This window comes from Balaenoptera acutorostrata, chromosome 12 (genome assembly GCF_949987535.1).
Source record: "Balaenoptera acutorostrata chromosome 12, mBalAcu1.1, whole genome shotgun sequence".
Taxonomy (NCBI): domain Eukaryota; kingdom Metazoa; phylum Chordata; class Mammalia; order Artiodactyla; family Balaenopteridae; genus Balaenoptera; species Balaenoptera acutorostrata.
In genome coordinates, this window is record NC_080075.1 from 16,004,560 (window position 1) to 16,030,110 (window position 25,551).

General features: G+C 45.7%; 1 protein-coding gene across 13 annotated transcripts in view; it reads left to right on the top strand.

The window, feature by feature from the left end:
- Positions 1-25,551, top strand: part of TRABD2A (TraB domain containing 2A) — a 78,244-nt gene continuing 52,693 nt past the window's right edge. For 10 of the 13 annotated variants that reach the window (XR_009009962.1, XR_009009964.1, XR_009009966.1 and 7 more), the window contains exon 1: positions 20,515-20,869. Coding sequence is in view for 6 of the 13 variants with exons in the window: in XM_057558530.1 (XP_057414513.1) it covers positions 20,762-20,869 (108 nt within the window). In the remaining 7 variants the exon portion in view is untranslated. Of the gene's footprint in view, positions 45-19,584; positions 19,693-20,282; positions 20,317-20,514; positions 20,870-21,429; positions 22,335-25,551 lie in introns of those variants that run through there. The other 3 variants (XM_057558526.1, XR_009009968.1, XM_057558527.1) reach the window with 3 other exon arrangements.

Sequence of the window (25,551 nt, forward strand, 5' to 3'; positions counted from 1 at the left end):
GCTAGCTGCCACGTCGGGAACAGTCCTAAGGAGATGCCCGCATGGTGAGTTTCTGGTCAACAGTCAGTGGGGAGGTGAGGATTGTCAACTAGTGAGCTTGGCAGTCGATCCTCTGGCCGCATTTGAGTCTTCAGAAGGCTGCAGCTGTGATGGACAATTCTACTGCAACCTCCTGGGAAGCCCTGAGCTAGAACCATCCAGCTCAGCCATTCCCAGAAACCGTGATATGATAAATGCTGTCTTATGTTGCTAAGATTTGGAGTAATTTGTTTCTTGGCAATAGAAAAACTAATTCACTATCAAAAGTGGTGGGAGAACACGTAGATTAAAAGTGCCACGTAGTTAAAAAAAATTAAGAAAGAGCATATGTGTCTGTGGAAGTAAAGAATATTTATATCGTTATGAAACCTGCCACTGTAATGACTGATATATGGGAAAAAGAGAGGTGATGACAATCTGAATGAACCAGGCCTGTCTCACTTCTTCATACCATCCGCCTAGGTCTCTGAGTCTTCCAAGCTTGCTATAAAGCAGTGGTTTTCAAACTGGTTTTGACCTTGATGACTGCCCTCCCGTCTCCCAAGAAGTACATTTCACACGGTGACCCAGGACTCACATGAGCACACACAAATGAAACAAATGTTTCACCAGAACTGATACTCTTACTGTGAGTGATGCCCTCTTTCTCTGTTCTATTCCTTTCGTTTAAAAAATCTTTTTAGTTTGAAATAATTACAGACTCACAGAAAGTTGCAAAGACAGTACACTGAAGTCCTCTGTGTACTTGATAGCAACATCTTACACAACTGTAATCCTGTATCAAACCCAGCAAACTGACATTGGGGCAATTTATAGACCTTTTCCAGATTTCACCAATTATATGCACTCTTCCCTGTGTGTATGTGTGTGTGTAGTTCTATGCAATTTTATCACGTGTATAGATTTGTACAACCACCACAGTCCAGATACAGACCTATTCTAACACCATAAAGGGAATCTCTGGTGCTACTTACTCTTATAATCTCATCTACCAGCACACCACCCCCATCTATAACCCCTGGCAACCACTGATCTGTTCTCCATCTGCAAAATTTTGTCTTTTGAGGTTGGCTTTTTCCACTCATCGTGATGACCCTGAGATCCATGCAAGTTGTTGAGTGTACCAGTGGTTCGTTCATTTTAATGTCTGAGTGGTATTCCCTGGTATGAACGTACCACCTATTGAAGGTCATTTTGACTGTTTCCTGTTTTTAGCTATTAAAAATAATGCTGCTATGAACATTTGTGTACATTTTTTGGTACATGTGGACATAAATTTTCATTTCTCTGGAATAAATGTCCCGGGGAGTGATTGCTGGGTCATGTGGTAAGTATATGCTTAGTTTTGTAGGAGACTTCCAAACAACTTTTCAGAGTGGCTGTACCATTTTACAGTCCCACTACCAATATATAAGAGATCCAGTTTCTCAGCATTCTCACCAGTATTTGGTATTGTCACTATTTTTAATTATAGCTCTTCTAATAGGCATGGAGTTATATCTCATCAGGGTTTTAATTTGCATTTCTCTCCTGGCTAGTGGGGTTGAACTATCCCTTTCTATTTTATCATTTCATTAAAATTACTAGTTGTGACCTGCCGATTTGATTTTATCACCCACTAATTCGTCATGGCCAGCAGTTCAAACACTGCTGAAGTGGGATTATTCAATCAGTGGCTTAACATCTATTATTCAGAAATCATCCCTTTAACTTCCAAATTCTCCTTTCACTTCCACAACACATGTTTCTGAAATTTTATGTGTAATCCAGATATCCTCTGGGGTCTCATGAAGACATCCTATTTGATGCTTTCCCATGGTTTCTCTGAATTTTCAGGAATATTCTGCTCTTATGGTTACTTCTGGTCTCTCTGAATATTTGCTCCACACTGAGGCATATCCAAATATGGACAGCCCTTGGCTTTGATTTCCTTCTTTGAAGCAACTATGACTATAAGGCTGGTGTGTGCAGCATTCCTTTTACCAAAGTTTTGTGAGTTAAGGGGAGGGGGAAAATCTATATTTTTAATGACACATCCTTGATCCTAAAAGCCCTCTGGGTGCCTTGGGAGATCCCCCACCCTGTGCTTTTCCTGGGTAGCCCAAAATTCCCACTTTCTCACTATGTCCTCTTTTCCATTTTCCGATTCCCTCCTTCTTCTCTCCATTTTTCCCTTTGAGAAATACCAACTCCCCTCTTTCTCTCCAGCAGAACAGTGTACTTGTTCTCTGCTACCTTGTTGTTTGTTGAAAGGAGATTTCTGGGCTTTTCTCTGTACCACAAGCAACTGATGGAGATATTCCTCTGAAGCTGGTTCCCTTCCTCCGTGGACTTGTAGTGTTAGCTGTTAAGATAATACTACTTGTGTCTTTTGACAGGTTAGCCTGTTTTCTGTGTTTTCCTTTCATTTAAATGTTAAAGAATTATTTTTTTTCCCGAATGAATATCTGCCCCCATCCCTGCTTGTATATAGCTCAATGGAAAGCCCCGAGGTCGTGGATTTTGCCTGCCCCTGATCTGTATGTGAAATCTGCTCTCTGCACCAGTACTTGCCAATGCGCTTCAGTCCTTTATTTTCTACTTCAGTTGACTTAGTCTGTTGGGGCTGTTGTAACAGGATATTATAGACTGAGTGGCTTATAAACAACAAAAATTTATCTCTCACTGTTCTGGAGGCTGGGAAGTCCAAGGTCAAGGCGCTGGCAGGTTCGATGTCTGGTCAGGACGTGCATCCTGTTTCATCGACAGCCGTTCTTCTCACTGTCCTCACATAGCAGAAGGGGCAAGGCGGCTCTGCAGGGTCTCTTTTATAAGGCACTAATTTCATTCATGAGGACTCTACTCTCATGACCTAATCACCTCCCAAAGTCCTCACCTCATAATATCATCACCTTGGGGGTTAGGATTTCAGCATATGAGTTTTGGAGGGACACAAACATTCAGTCTATAGCACCAGTGCTCTTAGTTGATAAAATTCTTTGAAAAGTCATTCTGATACAAGATGCATCTACCAAAAAGCAAATGAAGTTTTTCCTAAGGTTGTGAAATTTCAATCTCTGTGGCATGGTATTAGCCAGTGAAGAGGTAGGGGGCATACCTGGGATTAGGAAATGAAGAATAAAAGGACTATAGAAAAAATGAGGACATAGATTCTTTTTTTTTTTTTTTTAAATCGATGTATAGTTGATTTACAGTGTTGTGTTAATTGGGACATGAATTCTTACTTCTTCATTTACTCCACCAAGATTTTTCTGAGTACCTATGCTATGTCCTGTGAGTGACACAGAGATGAATAAGCTGTGGTTCTTGTCCTCGGGGATCATACAGTCTGGTGGAGGACACAGACCTGAAAAATCAACCTAAAATATCGGCTAAATGAAATAAGGGCAACGAGAGAGGAAAGACCACAGACATCATGGAACAGGGATGAGTCTCCCTGTTGGGCTCTGTCAGATATCCTAGAACCCATGAAAAATACATACATGACTGCTGTTTTAAGCCACTAAGCTTTTGGGTTGGATTTGTTACGGAGTAACTGGGACATACAGTGAAAAATCTCTCTCCCACCTCCAAGCCCCAGATCTCCCATTTCCTTCCCTGGAAGCCATTACTATTGCCAGTTTCTTGTGGAGATAAAAGCATATATGTACACATACATATTCTTTTATTTATTTTCACAAATGATAGTATATTATTACACTCTCTGCACTTTACTTTTTTCCCTTACTCTATCTTAGAGATTGTATCATACCAGTGCAAATACTGAACATTTAATCCTGAGAGTGAAATTTACATACAACTTTTATGTGTTTATCACTGTTCTAAGCACTTTACACATATTGACTCTGAGTCCTATGAGCAAAGTACTAGTAATTCCCTGTTTACAGATGAAGAAACTGAGGCACAGGGAGGTTAAATAAATCAAGGTCACACATCTAGTGAGTGCTAGAGCCAGGATCTGAATCCTAGCCATTTGCTTCCAAGTCCACTATTTTTAATTTTTCTTATTAAAGGCTGTATAAGATTCTATTATATGGATGAATCATACAGTAATTAATACACATCGATTTACATTTATATTGTTTCAGCGGTTTGCTACTGCAAACTACTATCCCTAATGTTTACAGATCCCAGGGCAAGAGTATAAATGGAGACTCACATACCAAGTGTCTAAATATTTAAGTTATAAAGCAAACTAACATACTGTTAAATAAAATATATTTTATCCTCCTGCATAACAGATTCAATTGCATAATGTAATTTTAAAACTGTGACAAGTGATGGGTTTTGTATGAGTGAAAGTGGGCAAAATATCACAGATAATTGAATTTGATAAGTCTTATGCAGGTCTGGGTGTTCTATTGATGGTCTGGGAATGTTTAAAAGAAGAATACAATTAAGACATACTAATAAAAACATTTCTAATAAATTATTAGAAATTTATTCCACAAATTTTTTCCTGCTCTCACTTAAGCATAATTAGTGATTGTGTGGTTAACAAGACTTTTACAAAACTTGTGTTCTATAGATGGTAATGACCTAAACAAAAATTAAAATGTAATTGTATTCAAAGTGTACAAAATTTAAACATATAGGCGATTTCCGTTATTCAGGGTAGTTTTGTACTATAAAGTCGCCACCAATGCTGAATTAGTGAATATCAAACCCTTGCTCCAAGAAATAGAGTTAGGTTCCTGTAAGCCTATGGTCAGAACATTTTCATCAGCTGATCAACACATAAGCTTTTTTTATGTGTGTTTCTGTTGAAAGACACCTTATTTAGTATATACTGTTGATTCATTCACATTGAATGCACACAACCAACAGCATAAAATGCCTGGACAAAGCTTACGTAACAAGTGCATTTTTCTCTGTAAGGAACATCACAGCTTTCTTACACTCAGGAACACTAGACAGCACTTCAGCACTCTGGTCCCGCCATTTTAAACAGTGAAATCACCAACAAAAATGAGAAAAACGAGGTACTAAATACACTGGAAAAAGGACACATTTATAGTATAAGAGCGGAAATAAGAAGGCAGAGTGTTGCCTTGTTTGGCTTCCGCTGGGAAGGTGTGTGTCGGGGGCTCAAATACTCCGGCACTCTGTGCATGTCTTCATATGACTACAAAATCGCTGTGAGCTTGATTTGGGGGTTAAAAATAAATTTTAGCAAGTAGGTAATTCTCAACTATGGTATCCATGAATAATGAGGATCAACTTTATTTTCATCAAAAAATGTGAATGCAATTAGGTAAAAAACAGAAAAATTAAATTTCATACATTAAAAAAAAATAAATTTATTTATTTATTTATTTTTGGCTGTGTTGGGTCTTCGTTACTGTGCGAGGGCTTTCTCTAGTTGCAGCCAGCGGGGGCCACTCTTCATCGAGGTGCGCGGGCCTCTCACTGTCGCGGCCTCTCTTGTTGCGGAGCACAGGCTCCAGATGCGCAGGCTCAGTAGTTGTGGCTCACGGACCTAGTTGCTCCGCGGCATGTGGGATTTTCCCAGACCAGGGCTCGAACCCATGTCCCCTGCATTGGCAGGCAGACTCTCAACCACTGTGCCACCAGGGAATCCCCCCATGCATGTTTTAAACAAGATATTTTGTTCTAAAATAGTAACATTATCTAGTATTCTAAAGCAAAATACAAATAATTATTAATACATTTCAAAATTATAAATCAACATTTTAAAAAATAAAAATTAAAATTTTTGTAGGTGTAATTGAATTCAATGAATAATTTTATAAAAACTAAACTATTTGTAGTTCTGGCATTCAGCATCCATCTCGTGGCCAATGGAAAGAACCTGTATTTTGTTTCATAAGTGTTATGTCCAGACCTACACGTACACAAATTAAAGAATAATATGAGCTGTTTACTATTGCAAAATATTCCTTAGCTGCATATGCAACTGTTGGGAATACTGTGTTAATTTGTGAGCAATTCCTGCAGCTGCAGGAATTCCTGTACTAGTTTTTGGAGGCCCAGACTGGAACCGGAAAAGAAGCAAGAAAATGGGCACTTGGTACTCCTGGGAATCATCATTAAGCAAGAATCTATGAGAGAAAAAGTTCTAGTGACAGAAGAGCTTGGGTAAGTGTCTCTATCACTCCAATCATCCTCAAACACAGAAGCACATCATTTTTGGTGCTGTCAGCAACACAGCCCACAAAGCTCCCGGGTACTGAGGTGCGGTCACCCTTTGCTTCCGGAATACAGAGCAGAGGAAGCCTGTGCTCAGAGTTTGCATGGTGTTTGTGTGTGGAGGGAAGTCCACTAAAGTGCCAGCTCCCCTTGCCTGGGTCTACTGCAAGGGACCACCACAAACAGTGATGCAAATGAATTAAAGCAAACAAAACCTGGGCAAGCGTCTGTGTAGGATAAATTCTCTCTGCTTTTTGAATCATTTTTGTAGTTTTCACCAATTTTCATTCATTTCTAACTTCTTTTTAATTTGCATAATTTCTAGAAAACTGCCCCCTTCTGCATACTGTATTTTTTTTATCCTCCTCCTTAAAGAATATGTGAAATTTCTATTCTCTTTTTAGTTAATTTGCTCATTTGAAAATTCATATTCTTTTTCTGTCTCTTTTATGCAATGTGTTACTCTTTGGCTTGGAGCCAAATTTCTAAGCTTCCTCCCAATGAAGCCTTATGAAAAGCCAATTACAAGCTTTACTGGGAAAGGAGTAACAATTTATAACAGGCAAGTAGAAAAAAGGTTTTTCTGTACCTCCAGAAAGGAATGTGGTAAATGTGTGCTTTCAGGCAAACCCCTCTTTTCTGATGAAGGTGTAGATATATTTATGAAGCACCTCAGACAGCACCTCAGGACTCAGGAGACCTGGGTCCAAGTGCTGGTACCATTAGGTACTAGCCCTGGGCCCTTGGACGGTCACTTCATTCTCTGGGCTTCAATTTCCTCATCTAAAAAATGAAGATAGTAATTGAGATATCATGATCAACTCTCTGAAGGAATTTTGTAGGTGAGAAATATTATATGAAGGGGAGTGGTTCAACTACTTTGGTTCATTTTTATAATTTTCCTGCACTATGCTAATTACTTCTCTGGAGTATTTTCTGAGCTAGTCTCAGTATTGTTCTATTTTTGTCATTCCATTGTTGCCCAATAAATGCTCCCAAGCTGAATATGAATTCTTCAAAAGAGGTTTCTGGACATGTTAAAGGGACAGGGTCATTTGGGGCGTAGTGGTGATTGGTGGAAAAACTGTCAGAGTCCTGAAATTAAAATCAGATGATATCTGGGATTGATTGGAAAATGTTTGCCAGGAAGTTAGGGGAGGTTTCCAGATACAGAAGTGGGAGGGGAGGCAGGGAGTAGGACTCACCTACTTTATCACCACTTGTATTGCCATAACAGAATACCACAGACTGTGGCTTAAACAACAAAAGTCAATTTTCTCCCAGTTGTGTACACTAGAAGTCCAAAACCAAGGTGTGGGTAGGTTTGGCTTCCTCTGAGGCCTCTCTCCTTGGCTTGTAGACGGCTGCCTTCTCACCATGTCCTCACATGGTCATCCTCTGTGCATGCACATCCCCGATGTCCCTCTGTGTGTCCATATTCCTTCTTCTTTTTTTTTTTCTTTTTTTAAGAAATTCACGTTCTTTTATTTATTTATTTATTTATTTTTGGCTGTGTTGGGTCTTCGTTTCTGTGCGAGGGCTTTCTCTAGTTGTGGCGAGCGGGGGCCACTCTTCATCGTGGTGCGCGGGCCTCTCACTGTCGCGGCCTCTCGTTGCGGAGCACAGGCTCTAGATGCGCAGGCTCAGTAATTGTGGCTCACGGGCCCAGTTGCTCCGTGGCATGTGGGATCTTCCCAGACCAGGGCTCGAACCCGTGTCCCCTGCATTGGCAGACAGATTCTCAACCACTGCGCCACCAGGGAAGCCCCATATTCCTTCTTCTTATAAGGACACCGGTCAGACTGAATTTGAGCCCCACCCTAATAACCTCATTTTAATTTAATCATCTCTTTTAAGGCCTTATATCCAAATGCAGTTATATTCTGAGGTACTGGGGATCAGGACTTCAACATATGAATTTGGGGAGGAGACACATTCAGCCTGTAACACCCATCAACATTTAAATCACATGTCAGTACAGGTGCCAAGTTTGGTGCAGGACAGGAACTCTGACTCCTAGCTCTCTTGTGAACTGATGCAAACATACGAATTTTTGTCCCCAAAGCACGGGCCAATACATGTTGTAACCGGTTGAGTAAACCAGGGAAACTTTACCTGGAAATCCGAGTTTCACTTGCCATGGCTCATTCCTTCATTTGCTCATGTATTTATTCAATAAGCATTTCCTGGTGCTGGGCAGGGGCTGGGCAGCAGAACAGGTGCAGGATATTCCAAGGCATCTTGACCTCTAACCTTGAGATGTTCCTCGTCTGTAATGGGAAACAGACTCGTAAATAAATAGATATGATGATGTGTGATGGATATAACAGGACAAATCTACACCAGATTCAGTGATGACGTGGGCTGGTCCACATGGCTGTGGGCACTTGAGCTGAGTCTTAAGAAATGTGTAATGCCACTAATAATAATAGCTGATATTTATGTAATCTTTTCTATGTGGCTAGCTTGGTGCTATATGTTTTAATTGTGTTATCTCAGTAATAATAATCTCAACCACAACTACTACTGGGTTGTTGAGCCCTTATGACATCCTTGGGAGGGAGTATTATTACCCTCATTTTACTAATGAGGAAACAAAGACCTAGGGAGCTTGTTATGGACTGAATGTTTGTGTCCCCTGCAAAATACATATGTTGAATCCCTAATACCCGATACATTGGTATTAGGAAGTGGGGCCTTTGGGAGGTAATTAGGTTTAGATGAGGCCGTGAGGGTGGAGCTCTCATGATGGGGTTAGTGCTCTAATCTAAGAAGGGGAAGAGACATGAGAGCTCTCTCTCTCTCTCTCCACACATGCACAGAGGAAAGGCCATGTGTGCACCAGTGAGAAGGTAGTTGTCTGCAAGCCAGGAAGAGGGCCCTCACCAAGAGCTGAAACTGCTGACACCTTGATTCTGAATTTCTCAGCTTCCAGAACAGTGGGAGATAAAAGTCTTTTGTTTAAGCGACCCAGTCTACCATGTTTTGTTATGGCAGCCCAAGCTGACTAAGATAGAACCGAAGGAACTTGCCCAGGGTCTCATGGTCCTGAGTGGAAGAGCAGTGATTTGAAGCTATGTTGGTATAAATCTCAACAGAATTGAGGCAGGGAGGAGCAAGGAAAGATGCAAAGAGGGATGGAGGAGGCTGTCCAGGTAAGACATCATGAGGGTCAGACTCACAGAGTGGACGTGGGGATAAAAAACTGGAGAATTTGAGAGTTAATCACCGCAGAAAATAAGCAGTAGTGGATGTGATGTAGCGGGTGACAGAGAGAGGTCTCAGGCTGGTTTGGGTGATGTAGTGACATTAATAGAAATAACTAAGGCTATGTGCTAGGCTCTGTGCTAAATGTCCCTCCCTGTGTATCCAGAGCCTCACCCAGCTTGATTACTTTTTCATAACATTTACCGTACCACCTGACATATGTACGTATATATTGAATATATATATATATTCAATAAATAGTCAGGACTATAACTTAGTCAAGTTGGCATATCAAAAAAACCATCACAGAAGTCAGGCAGCCTGGCCTTAGAGAACACCTAGTTCCCTGCGACCTGCATGACCGGCTCGCCCAGTGTAAGACGTCCAAGAACGTCCCAGGGTCTCCGCGAGAAATATGGAAGTTCCCTGAAAGACTGGCTGATATGTTTGCAGAGGTGAGGGTGTCACCGCGGCAGGGGTGAACTGACCCTGTGAAGAAGACCCCAGGGAAGGCTGCCCAAGCCAGAGATTTAAGAAAAGTGGCAGTCAGATGTCAGGTAACCTGCAAAATCAGGAGGTCAGCCAGGAAAACAGGCTCTGAGTTACACCAGTGTCAGATGCTTCAGTGACAGGTGAACTTCTGGGCCTTGGACCTCCTCGGGGGGAAAAGGAAAAGAGAAGGAACCACCCCAGACTGAGCATTTCTCCCCGGGGTGGTGGGGGTGAGTTGAATGAAGCCCTAGGAGACTGCTTTGAGCAGGAAGAGACTGAATTACCTTTAATTGTTTCACCTACTCCCTGTATGCCGGAGTGGGCTCCCAAGCACTCCCAGAGGAATAAAGCAAGCTGCGTCCCCCCACCCCCCAAATATGGGTCGCATATTGCCCAGACACGTACGATGTAAAAGTCTCTCCCATATGCTTTGTCTTTCTCCTGTCCTGATGTCTGTATGTTTTCTATGAATGGGGTGTAGTAGTTATCACAGCCCGAATATGATGACTTTCTGGGTGACTGTAATAATGATTTTTTTAAAAAAAAATTATTTATTTATTTATGGCTGTGTTGGGTCTTCGTTTCTGTGTGAGGGCTTTCTCTAGTTGCGGCAAGCGGGGGCCACTCTTCATCGCGGTGCGCGGGCCTCTCACTATCACGGCCTCTTTTGTTGCGGAGCACAGGCTCCAGACGCGCAGGCTCAGTAGTTGTGGCTCACGGGCCTAGTTGCTCCGCGGCATGTGGGATCTTCCCAGACCAGGGCTCGAACCCGCGTCCCCTGCATTAGCAGGCAGATTCTCAACCACTGCGCCACCAGGGAAGCCCATTAGTAATGATTTTTAGAGAAAGGTAGTGTTGCACGTTGGGTTTCCAGGGAAGCAGACTCTGAGATGGTTTAATGTGCAGGATGTTTCTTAAGGAGTGCCCTAGGATTACCTCCTGTCAAAGGGGAGGAAAGAAGTGAGATTGGGCAGAGGGAAAAGTCAAGCTGTGACAGTCTCAGTCCTCCTGACACCCCGTGGCCTCTGGAGCTAGAGTTATCCCGAGATGGGCTGAGACGGCCATTGGAGGGGCTCAGACAATACTGAAGGACCGGACCTCTGTCTGCCGGCAGTGTTCTCAGCCAGCTAGGGCAGCAAGCCCTCCCTTGAAGGGGCATCTGGGCTGTGCCTCACAGTGTCCATCCCAGGGGACTTAGGGTTAGAATGTCTTAGGGTTGGAACTTGACTGCTGCCAGCAGCCCCCCAGGAACTCTGAGTTCCACCCCCCCCAGCCCCTTCAGCTTTCATGACCCCTCTGCTTCCCCTGTGGGTCTGGTCTGCTCTCTCCTGGGTACCATCTGGATCACCCTCACCTTTTCCTTCTGACCAAGTTCTGAAGGAGCTACTCGCATTGGCTTAGGTCTGGGATTCCCAAACTCTTCTGTGGAACACTGGTTCCAGAGATGTTAGTACGACCTTCAAAAGCTGGGTGATATGTACACACGGGTTCATACTCTTCCTCCTTCTTTTGTGTATGTTTTAAAAAAATCTTCATAATAATAATAATATAAACAAATATATCTCCTTCTTAAAGAAAATGTGAGCTGGTAATGAGAGGAGGTATAGTGAAGCAGGTGAAAGTTTGGATTCTGAAGTTAGAGTATGTGAGTTTGAATCTAACACCTACTAGATGCAGTGACTTGGGCAAGTGACTTAACCTCTCTATGCTGTGCTCTGCTTCCCTGAACAACGGTGGGTGGTTCTTGACAGATGGGGACACTGTCCATGTCCGTGCAGTTATTTTATGGAAAAATATCAAGTATGAAGCCCAGAATGTATTTTTTTAAAGTTGTACATGTGTGTATACAAGGACCAACTGGAGAAAATAATTTTATTAATGCCTCATTTCTGGGAGACTGTAAAATATATTTTTCTCTGTAGACGTACCTCTGTCCTTGGACTAAGCGTGTCCATACAGACTTGGAAAGAAACTCACCCTTGGGCTGGAATTCTGGGCTACAAGGAAGTTCCACAGGGTTCTTAGGAAGAAGGAAAGCAGATCTCTGAGCCCCTGGAGAGGATGGCTTATGGCCTGCAGGTTAGAGGGGATTCGGGCAGAGATTCTCACTCACCAAGGCTACTAACATTGGTCTGTGAGGCCGGGCTGCATATTGATTGCCATTCATGTGGCAAAAAGAATCTGCAATTCTGGGAAACAACAGACCTTTGGTAAGGAATGAAGAAGCAAGGATGAGAAGCCTCCCCCCTCCATCGTGAAAGTATCAGTTGCCAGATGCCAGGGAGGTGTTCAAAGGCTGGTGAGGTCTCAGGGGCCAAATGGGGGTCATGGCAGAGGACAGCAGAGAGGCAGTGGCTGGGGATGCTGGTAGCACATTACATCTCTTGGAAGGGACCAGCCACTCGGGACCACTGCTCCTAACAGACAAGTCAGAGTCATAGGCATGATAAGCCCCACAGTTTCCTCAGCCCTGATTTTCTCCCCTGCACTATTCCCTGCAGAATTATTTATGATCATGAAAAATAGCAGGCAGGCCCGGTTCTGGAGAGTTCTGTAGCTGCTGGGAAGAATGAGGAGGTCGTTAGGTTTTGAAGTGGAGGCATGCTCCCAACTGGTCAAGCCACGGAGTGAGTGCTCAAGAAGCATTCAGTCAAAAAAAAAATCATTAAAATTAAATGAATTATAAAAGTTGTGCTTGGTATTAAAAAAAATCAGCAGTACAGAAGCATAGAGAGTAAAAACGGATGTCGCTCCACAGAAGTCACCAGTTTGATGTGAACATAAAGAACTTCCAGAACATAAAGATCTTCCTCATTTGTTCATTCGTTCCAACGGCCACATAACTTTTCATTATAAGGATTGCTTGAGATTTTTTATCGTTCTAATGCTTCAGTGAGTCCAGCTTGGTGATTCCCAAACTGTGGTGTGTGTGTGTGTGTGTGTGTGTGTGTGTATTTGCACATATGTGTCAATATTTCCTTTGGACAGATTCCTACAGTGGAATCTGTCCGAAGGGTAGAACTAGGTCAAAGGGCATGCATATTTTAAATGGTGCTGAATGGCCTTACACAAAGCCTTTGCATTCCTACTGGATGTTGCATGCTTTTACTTTTGCCAATTTAAGAGGTGAAAAATGTACTTAGTTGTTTTATTTTGCTTTGTTAAAGGAATATTTTATTTTATCTTTTAACTCATGGTAAAATATATATTACAAAATTTACCATTTTAATCGTTTTTGAGTGTACAGTTCTGTGAAATTAAGTACATTCTTATTGCTGTGCAACCGTGACCACCATCCTTCACCAGAAGTAATTTGCTTTTATTTAATAAGTTAATGAGGTGCTTCTCATTTATCTATTAACTTTTGTATTTTTCTTTCTCTCTCTTTCCTCCCTCCCTCCTTCTCTTTCTTTCTTCAGCCTCTTTATGATCTTTGCAGATTTTCTAACCAGATTTATGTCCTTTTATCTTTCTTGCTTTTTAAAAAATAATGCACTTTTCTATATTATGGGTATCATCTCTTTTGAGTTTTATATCCTTTGCTTGGCTTCTTCTATATTACATTAGTTCTAATCTTCACATCTTTGCAAGACAAGTATTATTAGTCCCATTTTGCAGATGAAGAAGCTGAAGTTTACTGAGGTTCATGAGGTTACTTGATTTGCCAAAGGTCACACAGGTAATAAATGGCAGAGATGAGGTGGGACTCTAGATTGGTTGGGCTTTTTCACAGTTTTGGACTAAAGGGAAACTGTCTGAGGCAATAAGACTCTGCTAAGGGTGGGCAAGACTAGCAGGGGGTCTGGAAAGGCCAGGGGGAGCTCAAGAGACTTCAGGGGGAGGCTGGGGTAAAGGAGTTTCGGGGGATCTAGAAGAAGTTGGTGTTCCTAAGCATGGAGAAAACGAGAGACAGGCTCCCCCCTTCCCCTACCGCTCTTGCTGCATGAAGGACCATCTGAGCACTTTTGAATTGGGGTTCTTGTGGCTGCAGAGTAGAGGCCAGAGGGTGTGGTCTGGAGGCCCTTTCTGGGTGCTGATTCTGGGAAGTTTCTTGCTCTCTCTCCCACATCCAAGTCACACCCAGTGTGGTAGGTTTCACTTCCTTGATGTCACTTCACTTTTCTTCGTCCCCAGCCAGAGCCTGGTCTGGGTCCCCATCGTCTCTCCTAACTGGTCTTACCACTTCCACTCTCGCTCCCTCCAATCCCCCCTCCCCGCTGTAGCCCCAGGGATCCTTCTAAAGTGCACATTTGATTGTGCAACTCCTCTGCTTGGGACTCTTGGGTGCTCAACAGTGCCTTGCGGATGGGGGCCAACTCTGCCCAGCGTGCAGGCCCTTCACCTGCTAGTGTTTGTTATCTCCCCGTCTCCCCATCACCTGCTTCCATTGATGGGTCCACCAGGCTGAATTCCATGAACTAGCTCACTCTCACTCACACCTCAGGCCTTTGCCTGCACCATTCCCTCTCCCTGGAATGCTGTTCTCCTGCTAACTCCTACTCAAATAGTAGGTCTCTGTTGAGATAACATTCCACTGGGAGGCTTTCCCTGGAAGGAGGGCTTGGTTATGGGTGGCCATGGACCTTTGTTGCACACATTCCACCATCTTGTAATTTTCTTTTTGTTGGTCTGTCTCTTGATCTTGGCTGCACATAGCATCACCAGGGCTGCTTTTAAAATACTGATGCTGGGGGAATTCCCTGGCAATCCAGTGGTTAGGACTCCGCACTTTCACTGCTGAGGGCGCGGGTTCAATCCTTGGTCAGGGAACTAAGATCCCGCAAGCTGCGTGGCAAGGCCCCCCCCCCCAAAAAAAACTGATGCTGGGGCCACAGTCCCCCAGAAGGTTGCCAGGTAACTAGCCAGCGGTGGGCCTGGGCCTCAGGAGATTTGGAAGTCCTCCAGGTTGAGTCTGATGAGCATCCTGGGATGAGAGCAGCGGTCCATGGGGCCAGGGGTCCTGTCTGTTAGAGTCAGCAATCTAGACCCCTCACTTGGCATCGAAATGCTCATGTATTTAGTAAGTGTGTTGAAGAAATGAACGTAGCAGTTTCTAGAAGGGATGCAGGAACCATCGGGGACAAAAATATCAATATAATGCACACCAAACATACATTGGGTAGCAAGTTAAAGCTTTTGAAAGGTTCTAAAGAACAATCAGTCACCTATCAGGTAAAAATGCACCAATCATTTAGGTCACTTTAAAAAAAGTTTGTAGTTTTGTTTAGTGAAACTGACACATTTAGACTGTTGTCACTTGTGTGTGACTGGTTCCCCTTTGGAAGCCTTCTCTCCTCCCCAGGGCCCCTTGAAGCCAAATGCTGTACTATCAGAGACCCCAAAATCCACCTCCCTAAGATTGGTGTGTAATTTAAATTTTCCTGAAATTTTCCTAAATTTTAAAATTTTCCTGAAATTTACTAAATTTTCCTGAAATTTTCATTAGTTATGGACAATAAAACAACATAAAAACTCAATGGTCAACATCTCCGCTTTCTTTTTCCCCCCAATAGCCTTCTCCAGTTTCCTTTGTCTCTAGTCTCTCTGTCTTTCCTCCCCTCTCTGAAAAAAAAATTCTCTCCAATGTCTGGCAATTCAGCTATTTGCCTCTGCTTGCATAGTCCACAGAGTAAGCCAGAGCCAGAAGCTAGCTGAGCAGTGACCATTCACAGTGCCTCCAGTGCTCTCCCAGGAGGCCTCAGTTCATCCTGATTTACCATTAAGCCCCTTCTGTCAAAAATCATTCATACCTGGCACCAAAGTTGTGCCCGATTTCCAGGAGCAAGGTACCATTCACCTCAGCACCGTGTCACCCACGCGGATGTGGGGAGGGGAGAGGCTGGAGAGGGGGAGGAGGGGCGGAGAATGGAAATGTGCCAACAATGGGAAACCTTCTCCCTACGCCAGGTCTGATGTAAGACCAGTAGAAGCACAAGGGATGGTTAGGGGAGGTGGTTGAAGTGGCCCCAAGCAGAACTGCAGTTATCAACACCCTTCAGGCAAAGACCACCAGAGACACACCTGAAGTTGAATTAGTTGGATTTATTGCTCTTTGCAACCAGGAAGAACGCATACCTTGGGGAACTGTGAGGCATCTCAGTAAAAGGGTGTTGGGAGGGCTTGTTATAGGATTTGGCTTGTGCTGTTAGGTGATCTGGGGGGAAGTTCAAGGAAGCAGGGCTTTGCTCTAGATTAAATGTTTTCAGGAAGTGGTTGTAATTCTGATAGAGCATCTATGTGAGTTTGCTACGGCTGTCATAATAAAAATACCACAGACTGGGTGGCTTAAACAACAGAAGTTAATTTTCTCAAGTTCTGGAGGCCAGAAGTCCAAAGTCAAGGTGTTGGCAGATTTAGTTTCTCCTGAGCCCTCTTTCCTTGGCTCGCAGATGGTCACCTTCTTGCTGTGTCCTAACATGGTCATCCCTCCAAATCTGAGGGCCCCTGTGTGTCCAAATCTATTGTGTGTCCAATTTTCCTTTTCTTATAAGGACAGCAGTCAGATTAGATTAGGACCCACCATAACAGCCTCATTTAATATAATCACTTCTTAAAGACCCTATCTTCAAATATAGTCACCTCCTGAGATACAGGGGTATGGGCTTCAACATATGAATTTTGTGGGGACATAGTTCAGCCCATAACAGCATCTTAATACATCTTGTCTATAAGGTGGGGGGAATGATGGAGGCTAGAGCTGGGATTGGTAAAGAAGCAGCAGTCACTCATTAGTCAGGATAGGGGATGTTTAGTCCTTTTTGTGGTTTGGATAATGTTCATGTTTTGTCTGTGTTGTGACGTGATCATGGAGTGGTCTTGTTTTTGTCTTTATCCATCATAGTCACAGAGTGGCCTTGGCAGATGTTGATATTCTGTGAATTATTTATGTTCAGCAGGAGAACACCACAACCTGGTTGTGGATATTGCCAACCAAGTCCTCACTGATAGAGCCAGGTCAGTTCCTGGCTGTCAGGGGATGTTTCTTCTTTCTCAAGATCTGTGTACTGACTAAGCCAATGCAGCTTTGGGATGATTGCCACCCTTTCTCACTTAGAAATTCTGGTGCCAACCTTGGGTGACCAAGGGAGTGTGGCAAAACTCTAGTCCCCTTCCAGGAATGCATGGTGTCTGAAGACCTAGAAGTGTAGGAAATCCATTTTCAGCTGCCCACTTCGAAAACACACCCTGATGGTGAAGCACCATGCTGGAACTCCTGGGAATTCCTTGGCACCCTGCTTCACCTGGTGTATTTGTTTTCAGTTGTTGTGTAACAAATCACCTTTAACTCAGTGGCTTAACACAGCACACATTTATTATCTTGCAGTTTCTCTGGGTCAGGAGTTCAGGCATAGCTTAACCGGATCCTCTGCTTAGGGTAACAAAAGGCTGCAATCAAGGAGTTTCCCAGGACTGAGTTCTCAGCAGAGGCTCCACTGGGGAAGGATCTGTTTCTGAGCTCTTGCAGGTTGTTGGCAGAATTCATTTCTTCATGGCTGTAGGACTCATGGCAACTTCTTTTTCAAAGACAGCAATGGAGAGAGACTCTAGCAAGCTTGGCACTCCATGGACATTCCATCCCTCTTGCCACATTCCATTGGTTAGAAGCAAGTCCCAGGTCCCGCTCACACTCAAGGACAGGGGGTTAAACAAAAGTATGAATACCAGGAGGGGGCTTCCCTGGTGGCGCAGTGGTTGAGAGTCTGCCTGCAAATGCAGGGGACATGGGTTCGAGCCCTGGTCTGGGAAGATCCCACATGCCGCGGAGCGACTGGGCCCGTGAGCTACAACTACTGAGCCTGCGCGTCTGGAGCCTCTGCTCCGCAACAAGAGAGGCCGTGATAGTGAGAGGCCCGCGCATCGCGATGAAGAGTGGCCCCCGCTTGCCGCAACTAGAGAAAGCCCTCGCACAGAAACGAAGACCCAACACAGCCAAAAATAAATAATAAATAAATAATAAATTAAAAAAAAAAAAAGATTAAAAAAAAAATACCAGGAGGCAGCTGTTTTGATCACTTTGGGAAACCTGCGGTGTGGTAAGTGACTCAGGACTTGGATGGCTGCAGGCTGGCCAAGCCAGGCAGGGCAAAGGCACAGAGGTGCAGCAGAAGCCACAGCAAATCCTCTGTGTATCCTGAAAGCTTTGCTTTTGAGGAAAGATCTGATTTTGGGGAAAGAGCAAAAAGATATCCAGGGCATAATTTCCTCAGGTGACTGCTATGAAGGGACCAAGACTCACAGGTTGGTGTAAATTCAGGAAGCCATTGGTAGGGGCACAAAGGAAGAAATTAAGAGTAGGTGGACAGAAGGAGGGTTTCCGGGGTATCAGCTGTACATGAAGGAGAAACAGAAGGAGGAGGGAAAGGATTAGAAATATCCAGGTCTTTGGCAGTGGGATGTGAGAGGTATGGACCAAGAACAATACTCAAGTAGAGGAGGTGAACCTGATACAGAAACTCTGTGGATAGGCAGAGAGGAGGCTACAGGGACCTTTAGCATCTCCTTTCTGACCATGAAAGGGAAGCAAGGAAGACTTTCAGCCTAGATGTCTTTAGAAGACAAGTGAGGACCAGGCCATGCCCACCTGCCTGTCACCAGGTCTGGGGAAGCACCCTGGAGTGATAGGGGACAATGTATGTAGGGTAGATGTGATTCTACTGAATGTTTGGACACTGAGTGTCTTATAGAATAAATCTTCCTTAATGATGGGTCTGACTAAGGCAGGAAGGTCCACCTGAAAAATGTTAGAACCAAACAAATTTATCCATATACTAGACATTTCAAACTCAGCGTCTGACTATATTCTGGGCCTTGAAATAAATCCCAGCAAATTTAAAATATTTGAAATTATATAGAGTATAATTATAATGGAGCTAGATTAGAAATCAATAACAACAAAATATCTAGGAAAAATCCATAACTTGGAAGTCAAGTAACATACTGCTAAGTTATCCATGTTCAAAGAAAAAAAAATCACCAGGGAAATTAGAAAGTACTCCCAACAGAATGATAATGAAAATAAATCTTTTCAAAATCTGTGTGATGCAGCTAAAGCAGTGCTTTGAGGGAAATTTATAGTTGTAAATATTTATATTAGAAAAGAAGAAAGTTTAAAAGTCAGTGATCTAAGGTTCCACCTTAAGAAGCTAGAAAAAGAAGAGCAAATTAAATCCAAAGTAGAAGGAAGGAAATAATAAAGGTAAGAGTAGAAATCAAAGGAACAGAAAAGAGTAAGAAGACTAACAAGTTCAGTCATGTTTTCTGACACATTATTCCTCCCCCTCTTCCCCCTAGCCACAGCTGATTGGATGAGAATTCATTTGGAGTGGGGGAAAGAGTATGAAATAATAGGTAATTACTTCCTTTTGAGTTCTTGATGCTTGCATCTCACAACCAGAGAGAACTTCTTTTGCCAGTAGGTGGCAGCGCTGGCACCTTGAAAACCCGGACAGGCTGCCTTCTGGGTCGGCTGGGGACCAATGATTGCCGCCGGCCTGAAACGAAGGAGTCATTTCAAGACAGGAGAGAGAGTCAACTCCAGAAAGCAAATCCTCACTCGAATTTAGAACAGGGAAAAGTTTGAGATCTCTCTCTCAATCCTCCTCTCCCTCTCTCCCCCTCTCCCTCCTTCTGTCTCTCCCTCCCTCCCTCCCTCTCTCTCTCTCTCTCTCTCTCTCACACACACACACACACAAATCTGGAAAACCTGAATGAAAGCTTGAAAAACTTGCCGTTTAAAAACCTGGGGTTCTTAACTGGAAGTACTGCTGATGGGCACCGGAGGCTCAGAAAACTCCTCCTCCCACTGTGAGCAAATTACCGCCCCCGCCCCCCCCCTTCCCCGAGATCCTCCAAAGTTTACATCAGATTCCCAAAATGGACGGGGACTTAAAACAATTAAGATACCCTGCCTACGAATGCTCCGTTAAACACCACTCAGAAGTTAATCGGGCAGGAGTCTGGGCTGTAAAGGGAGGTGGTGGAGTGCACCCAGGCCTTGGGTGGGAGGTGGGAGAGGCCGAGCACACCCAGTTGCTTTTATAACTTTTTCTTCCTGAAGGGTCACTGCTGTAAAAAACCCCTTGGGGAGTTTAGAGCGGAAAGAGAGCGACCACTTTTTGCAGACCTATTATGTGCGTCCTAAATGTCCTCATTTAATCTTTGCAGTAATCCTTCGAGTTCGCTGTTAATCCTTCCTATTACTCTCCCAAATCCCTTAAGAGGGCACTTACTTAATGGACTGCCGGCTTTCGTGGTTCCGGGTTTTAATTGAATGCACGCACTGACTAGTTCCCTCTTTTACAGACAAAACTTCCCTGCGATTGCCTTTGTTTACATGAGCTTGCCTTTAAAAATAGCCTTTCATTTATTTCTTTGGTCTATTTCTTTCCATCAAGAGCCACCCTCAGAATTGGCAGCGTGAACGCAGACGTAAGGGCAGGAGCTAGTACGATTTTCGGTTGAATTTAGAAGACAGTCCTGGAGCCTCGCTTTTCCCTTCTGGCTGGCTCACGGGGTGGCCGGCGGCCGGGGCAGGGTTTGGGCGGGAGGACCGGGGCCGGGGATCCCGCGACTGCCTCTGCGCGGGGCAGACGGGCGGCGGAGGGGTTGGGCGGGGTCGGGGTTCGGCCTCACGTGGCCGCCGCCTCCGGGCTGGGGGCTGAGCCCCGCCCGGAGGCGGTCGCGCTAACCGCGGAGAGAGCCGGCGAGAGGCGCGGGGAAGTGGGCGAGCGCCCCCGGGCCCTCGAGCCCGGCGCGCCATGGCAGGCGCCGGGCGAGTACGCAGCCCCGCGGCCGCCGGCTAGCCGAGTCGGGAGGCCACTGTTGGGTCCCTCCTTCCCTCTGCGCCCCAGGCCTCGGAGCCACCGAGAGGAGGATGAGTCCCTGGAGCTGGTTCCTGCTGCCGACCCTCCGCCTCCTGCCCGCGAGCGCAGCCCCTCCGCGCGGCGCGCCCGCCTCCGCCAACTGCAAGCTCAAGCCCCAAGTAAGGCGCGCAGCGGGCGCGGGCGCGGGCGCGGCGGCCTCCCGGCACCTCCTGGGGGTGGTTACCTTCCCAACCGCATTGAGCCCCGTGCTCTTGGACCCCGAGCCGACTCAGCGGGCCCGGCTCCCACCTTGCACGGCGGCGCCTCCTAGCTCGCGCTTCCCGCCGAGCCCCCGGGTTCCCCTTTCCGGCGGGGGCGCAGAACTCCGGCCACACGAGACCCTGTCTCCCAGCCCTCGCCATTCATCAGCCGAAGGGAGTCCCGCGCCAGGTCTCCCGGGTCTCGCCAGCCTGCTTCGCTGGCGTTTGAGGGACGAATCCTTGAAGACCCAATGGGCCCGGGACTTGGGCACATTTACTTTGAAGTTTGTTCTGCCTGCTCGTCCCTAGCGTTTCATTTCTGCTCATTTCGAAGTGGTAATAGCCCCCAGCAGCTGCTTGATTTAACCTTCGTCTATTCAGTGCCTGAGTTAGGAGGAATGTGGGGGGGAGCTGAAGCCATCCCCCTTGTTTTACTGATGTGGGAAACTGAGGCTCAGAGAGGGACTTTTGTGCTCCAGGTTACAGAGCGCGTTCGTGGAGAGAGAGACCAGGTCTGACAGCCTAGCGTTCACGCACCCGGCGCCTCCTTAGATCTTCTCATCAGCGTTTTGGGGTGAGGGGAGCCGAGGTGAGAGAGCCCCAGTGACCTGCCCGTGTCCACCCAGCCCTATAGGAACAGAAGCCGAACGGAAACCCGGCAGATCTGGCGTCTCCGGGGCTGAACCTCTTTCGAGAAGAGCGTTTCCATTTCCTGATCAATTTTCCTACGCTCGGAATTTTCTGCAGGTCTGAAGTCCCTCTCTTCTGAGTTCCGTGGAAGTTGACTTTTGAGAGTTTGCATCGGTGGGTCCAAGCTCTGTGGATCCCTGGCGCTGGGGAGGGTGATCGTAGACTGAGCGCCCTCGGACGCCGGGTGCCGGAGTTCAGGGGTCTGCCCACCTTCGGTGACACCTGCGCAGCATCCGGGGCCGCGTCCACTTCCCTCCGTGATTTTATTCATCGTCTTAACCACAGCAAGGGAGAAGGTGACCTCACTGAGCCGTTCCTGGCGCACAGGGCTGCCCGGGAAGCTGCACTGTGTTCCTGGGGCGCCCAGGGCTGCGGACGCGCGGAGGCCGAAGAGGGAAATCCTCACCAGGGATCGTTCCAAACTCTGCTGCGGTGTGGCAGCTGCGGGCTTGTTATACAAGGCAGAAGTCCATCCTTTCATATGAAAGCAGAGTGCCTTGCAGTTTTGCGAATCTATTACCAACTCGTACTAATATTATCGAGTGAGTCTTGATAAGGTCTCTGTTTCTCCCTTCTGTTGAATCTGTCTTCGTGGGTCTTTTGTTCTGTCAGTTCTCATACTTTTTGGTCTCATAGTAAAACAGTTGTGTGGGTTAACAGAAATATTAATAAAATGCAAGAATACACAAGCACACATGCCATTGACTGTCGAAGGGTGATGTTATCTAGAGACTTGTAGCCTCTAGAAAATTCTGTTTGTACACTTGTGAGAGAATGAAAGAGGAAAATATCTTTGTATTATTATGAAAATAGCTCTGATCTTACAGACTGCTTGAAAGGGACTTGGGGACATTCACAAGTCCCTGGACCACATTTTGAGAATCAATGTTCTATTCTGTGGGCAAACTGCCTTGTCCTGTGTGGAGGTCAGAAGGTCAGTCAGTGGCAGGGCTGTCTGCTTGACCTGCAGGCTGTAGAGGGCACTGTGGGTGGGTCCCCCAGGGGGCTGAGGTGTTGAGATTGTAGAGTGAGGCTCTGGAATCCAGCTTCCCATCCGGTGTGGAAGCTTCCTGTAGCTTTCTGGAAGGACTGTGGCTTGATAGCTGGCTTGGTTTTCAACTTTCGTTAATCATTAGAGAGGTCTTCTGAGCCAAAGTCTGCCACAGACAAGGCACGCTTTACCCAGAGCAACACACAGGTTGAGTCTGTTCCTTATCAACACTCAAACACAATTCTGGAGTGTTCTACCATTCCTGCTAGTGTCCTTTCACATTTGCTGTTTCTTCACCCAGATATCCACATGCTTGCTCCCATACTTCCATCTGGGCTTTGCTCAAATTCTGTCTATGAGACCCTTCCCGATTACCTATTAAAGATTATGTCACCCCCCAATTCCCCGGCCACCCCGCCCTCCTATCTGCTTTTCTGACTTTATTTTCCTGTGTAGCACTTAACCACCATCTGATAAAAATGTTTGTTTATTGCCCGCCCCCCCCCGCCCCCCCCCCCCGCCCCAATCTACATAAGCGTAGGAATTTTTCTTTGCTGCTGCATCCCCAGTGCCTACAAGAGTGCCTGGCCATAGTAGATGCTAAATAAATATTTGTCGAATGAAAAGGGCAAACTAAAGCCAACTTACTTTAATATCATTCCAGCTGGTCTGCTGAAGGGTCCTCTTGGAAAAGAGCAGTTATCTCAGGTCCAGGAGCTGGATGGGAAGAGCTGAGGGGGCCCGTGGCTTAGGGATTTAGCCCACATTACACAAGCTGTCATTGTGCTACTTTGTTTCATTGTATGGATTACACGTGTGTTAAAATCTCCAGTGAGGTGATTCAGTCCGCAGAACTTCGTGTGTCTCTGTCATCCAGGGGACATGTCTTTTTCTTTTAAAAGAAACCTGTTCATGGTGTTAAGTTTTTTTTTTTCCTTTGAAATCATCAGAATGTTAAGATACATGGCTCCCTCTTGTAGCATGTAGGGGCCACAATTACAGTGAAAGGGGGGTGGTAGAGCCATTTTGTTTTTCTTTTATGGAGACAGCCCTTCCCCTGAGGGTGTCGGTGTGAGACAGGGGCAGCTGCACCCCTCAGATCAGTGCAGCAGCCTAGGGGCTCACCTGTGGGCAAAGGCAAGGTAAGAGCTCCCTGATCAGAAGCCCTGAAGACTCGCCTTTCAGAAGGGCCAGGTAGAGAGGTGTCAGTAGCCAGAGTGGGAGACAGGGTGCCCTCCTGGGTCAGAACAGAACTCCATGTATTGAAGAAGCTCCACAAGATAAGGATCATTTCTTTAAAACCACTTTAAAACCCCTGGCTTAAAAAAAAAAAAAGTGGAAAAGCCCCCCACCCCCCAAGCTGTGTTATCCCGAAAAGAGAGAACGGGAAAGGATGGCCCTCTGAGGAGTTAAAGATGTCAGTGTGGGTTCATCTGGGTAGGTCATTGAGGCCCAAGATGGGGAGCTGGACAGAGCCTCTCTAGATGTGGAGTCAGGTGGTCTTCCCGAGTGATGGTGCACCTAGCAGAGTACGAATTGAAAAAGATGTAAGTCTGAATCGCGAGGGATGTCTGTTGCATGCTAAGGCCGCCTGATACGGTGTTTAAAACCTGGGGCTCAGGGGCCAGCCTGCCTGGCTTTAAATCCTGGATCCACTACTTAGCAGCTATGAGACCTTCGGTAGCATAATAAACCTCTCAAGGCCTCGATGTCTCCGTCTGGAAACAGCCAGTGTCTTACTTAGGTGTGTATCCTCCCTCTTCCTCTCTTCCCCATCTCGCCTATGTGGGCATCGGGCAGGCGTTCACCCGCACCATGCCACCAAAACCGTTCTTGTCTGGGTCACCAGTGACCTCCGTGTCGCTCTATCCAGAGGTCAGTTGTCCAAATCCTCGACTTATTTAGTCCCTCAACCACACCCAACCCACTGGCTTACTGTCTCCTCCCCGAAGCTCTTCCTTCAGTGGGCTTCCTGCTCTTCTGATTTTCCCTGCTACCTCGCTGGCCACTTCTCTTTTTCTGGCTTCTCTTCTTTCCCTTGACTTCACAAGGTTGGACCATTTCTAGACCCATTCTCTCCTGTTTGCACTTAGTCCCTTGGAGATCTCATCTAGTCCTATGGCTTTAAATAACATCGAAATGATGATAACACCCAGATTTTCATCTGGGCCCCAGATCTCTCCCAGACTCCAGACTCATGCATCCGCCTAGCCACTCGACCTCCCCACTTGGATGTCTGCTTGACATTTCAACTCAACAGGACCAGCACCAAACTTCTGACCTTCCCTCGAATCCTGTTCCACCCCATATTCTCCATCTGGGGTGATGGTAACTTCATCCTTTTAATTAACCGATTCATCAGCAAATCCTGTTGGCTCTTGCTTCCAGAATACAGCCAGAATCTCATCTCTGATCACTTCTCATCAAGTCTGTCACTACTGCTCTGTTCTCTCACTTGGGTCATTTCAGTAACTTCCTAACTGACCTTCTTTCATCTGCCCTCATCTCTCAGTAGTCTGTTCATCACAGCTGCCAGAGTGATCCTGTCAACACATTAACTCAGCTCGTTTCACTTCTCTCATTAAAAACCTGCACCAGCTTCCATCCTACTCAGCATAAAAGCCTCCACCCTTCCAGGAGCTCGGGGGCCCTGTGTGGCCAGGCCTTGTTGACCTCTCTGACCTTTGCCTCCTGCCTGCCTCTTGAGCTGTCCAGCTGCAGTCATGCTGGCCTCTTTCCTGCTCCTCCAACACATTGAGGGCCTTTCTGCCCCAGGGTCTTTGCACTTGCTGTTGCCTCCTCTTGGAGGGATTGCTCTTCTCCCAGATAGTCTTGTTCTTTGACCTCTTACCTCCTTCACGGCAAGGCGTAAATGACCTACTGGACATTCAGGGACTTCCCTGGTCACCCTATTTAAGAC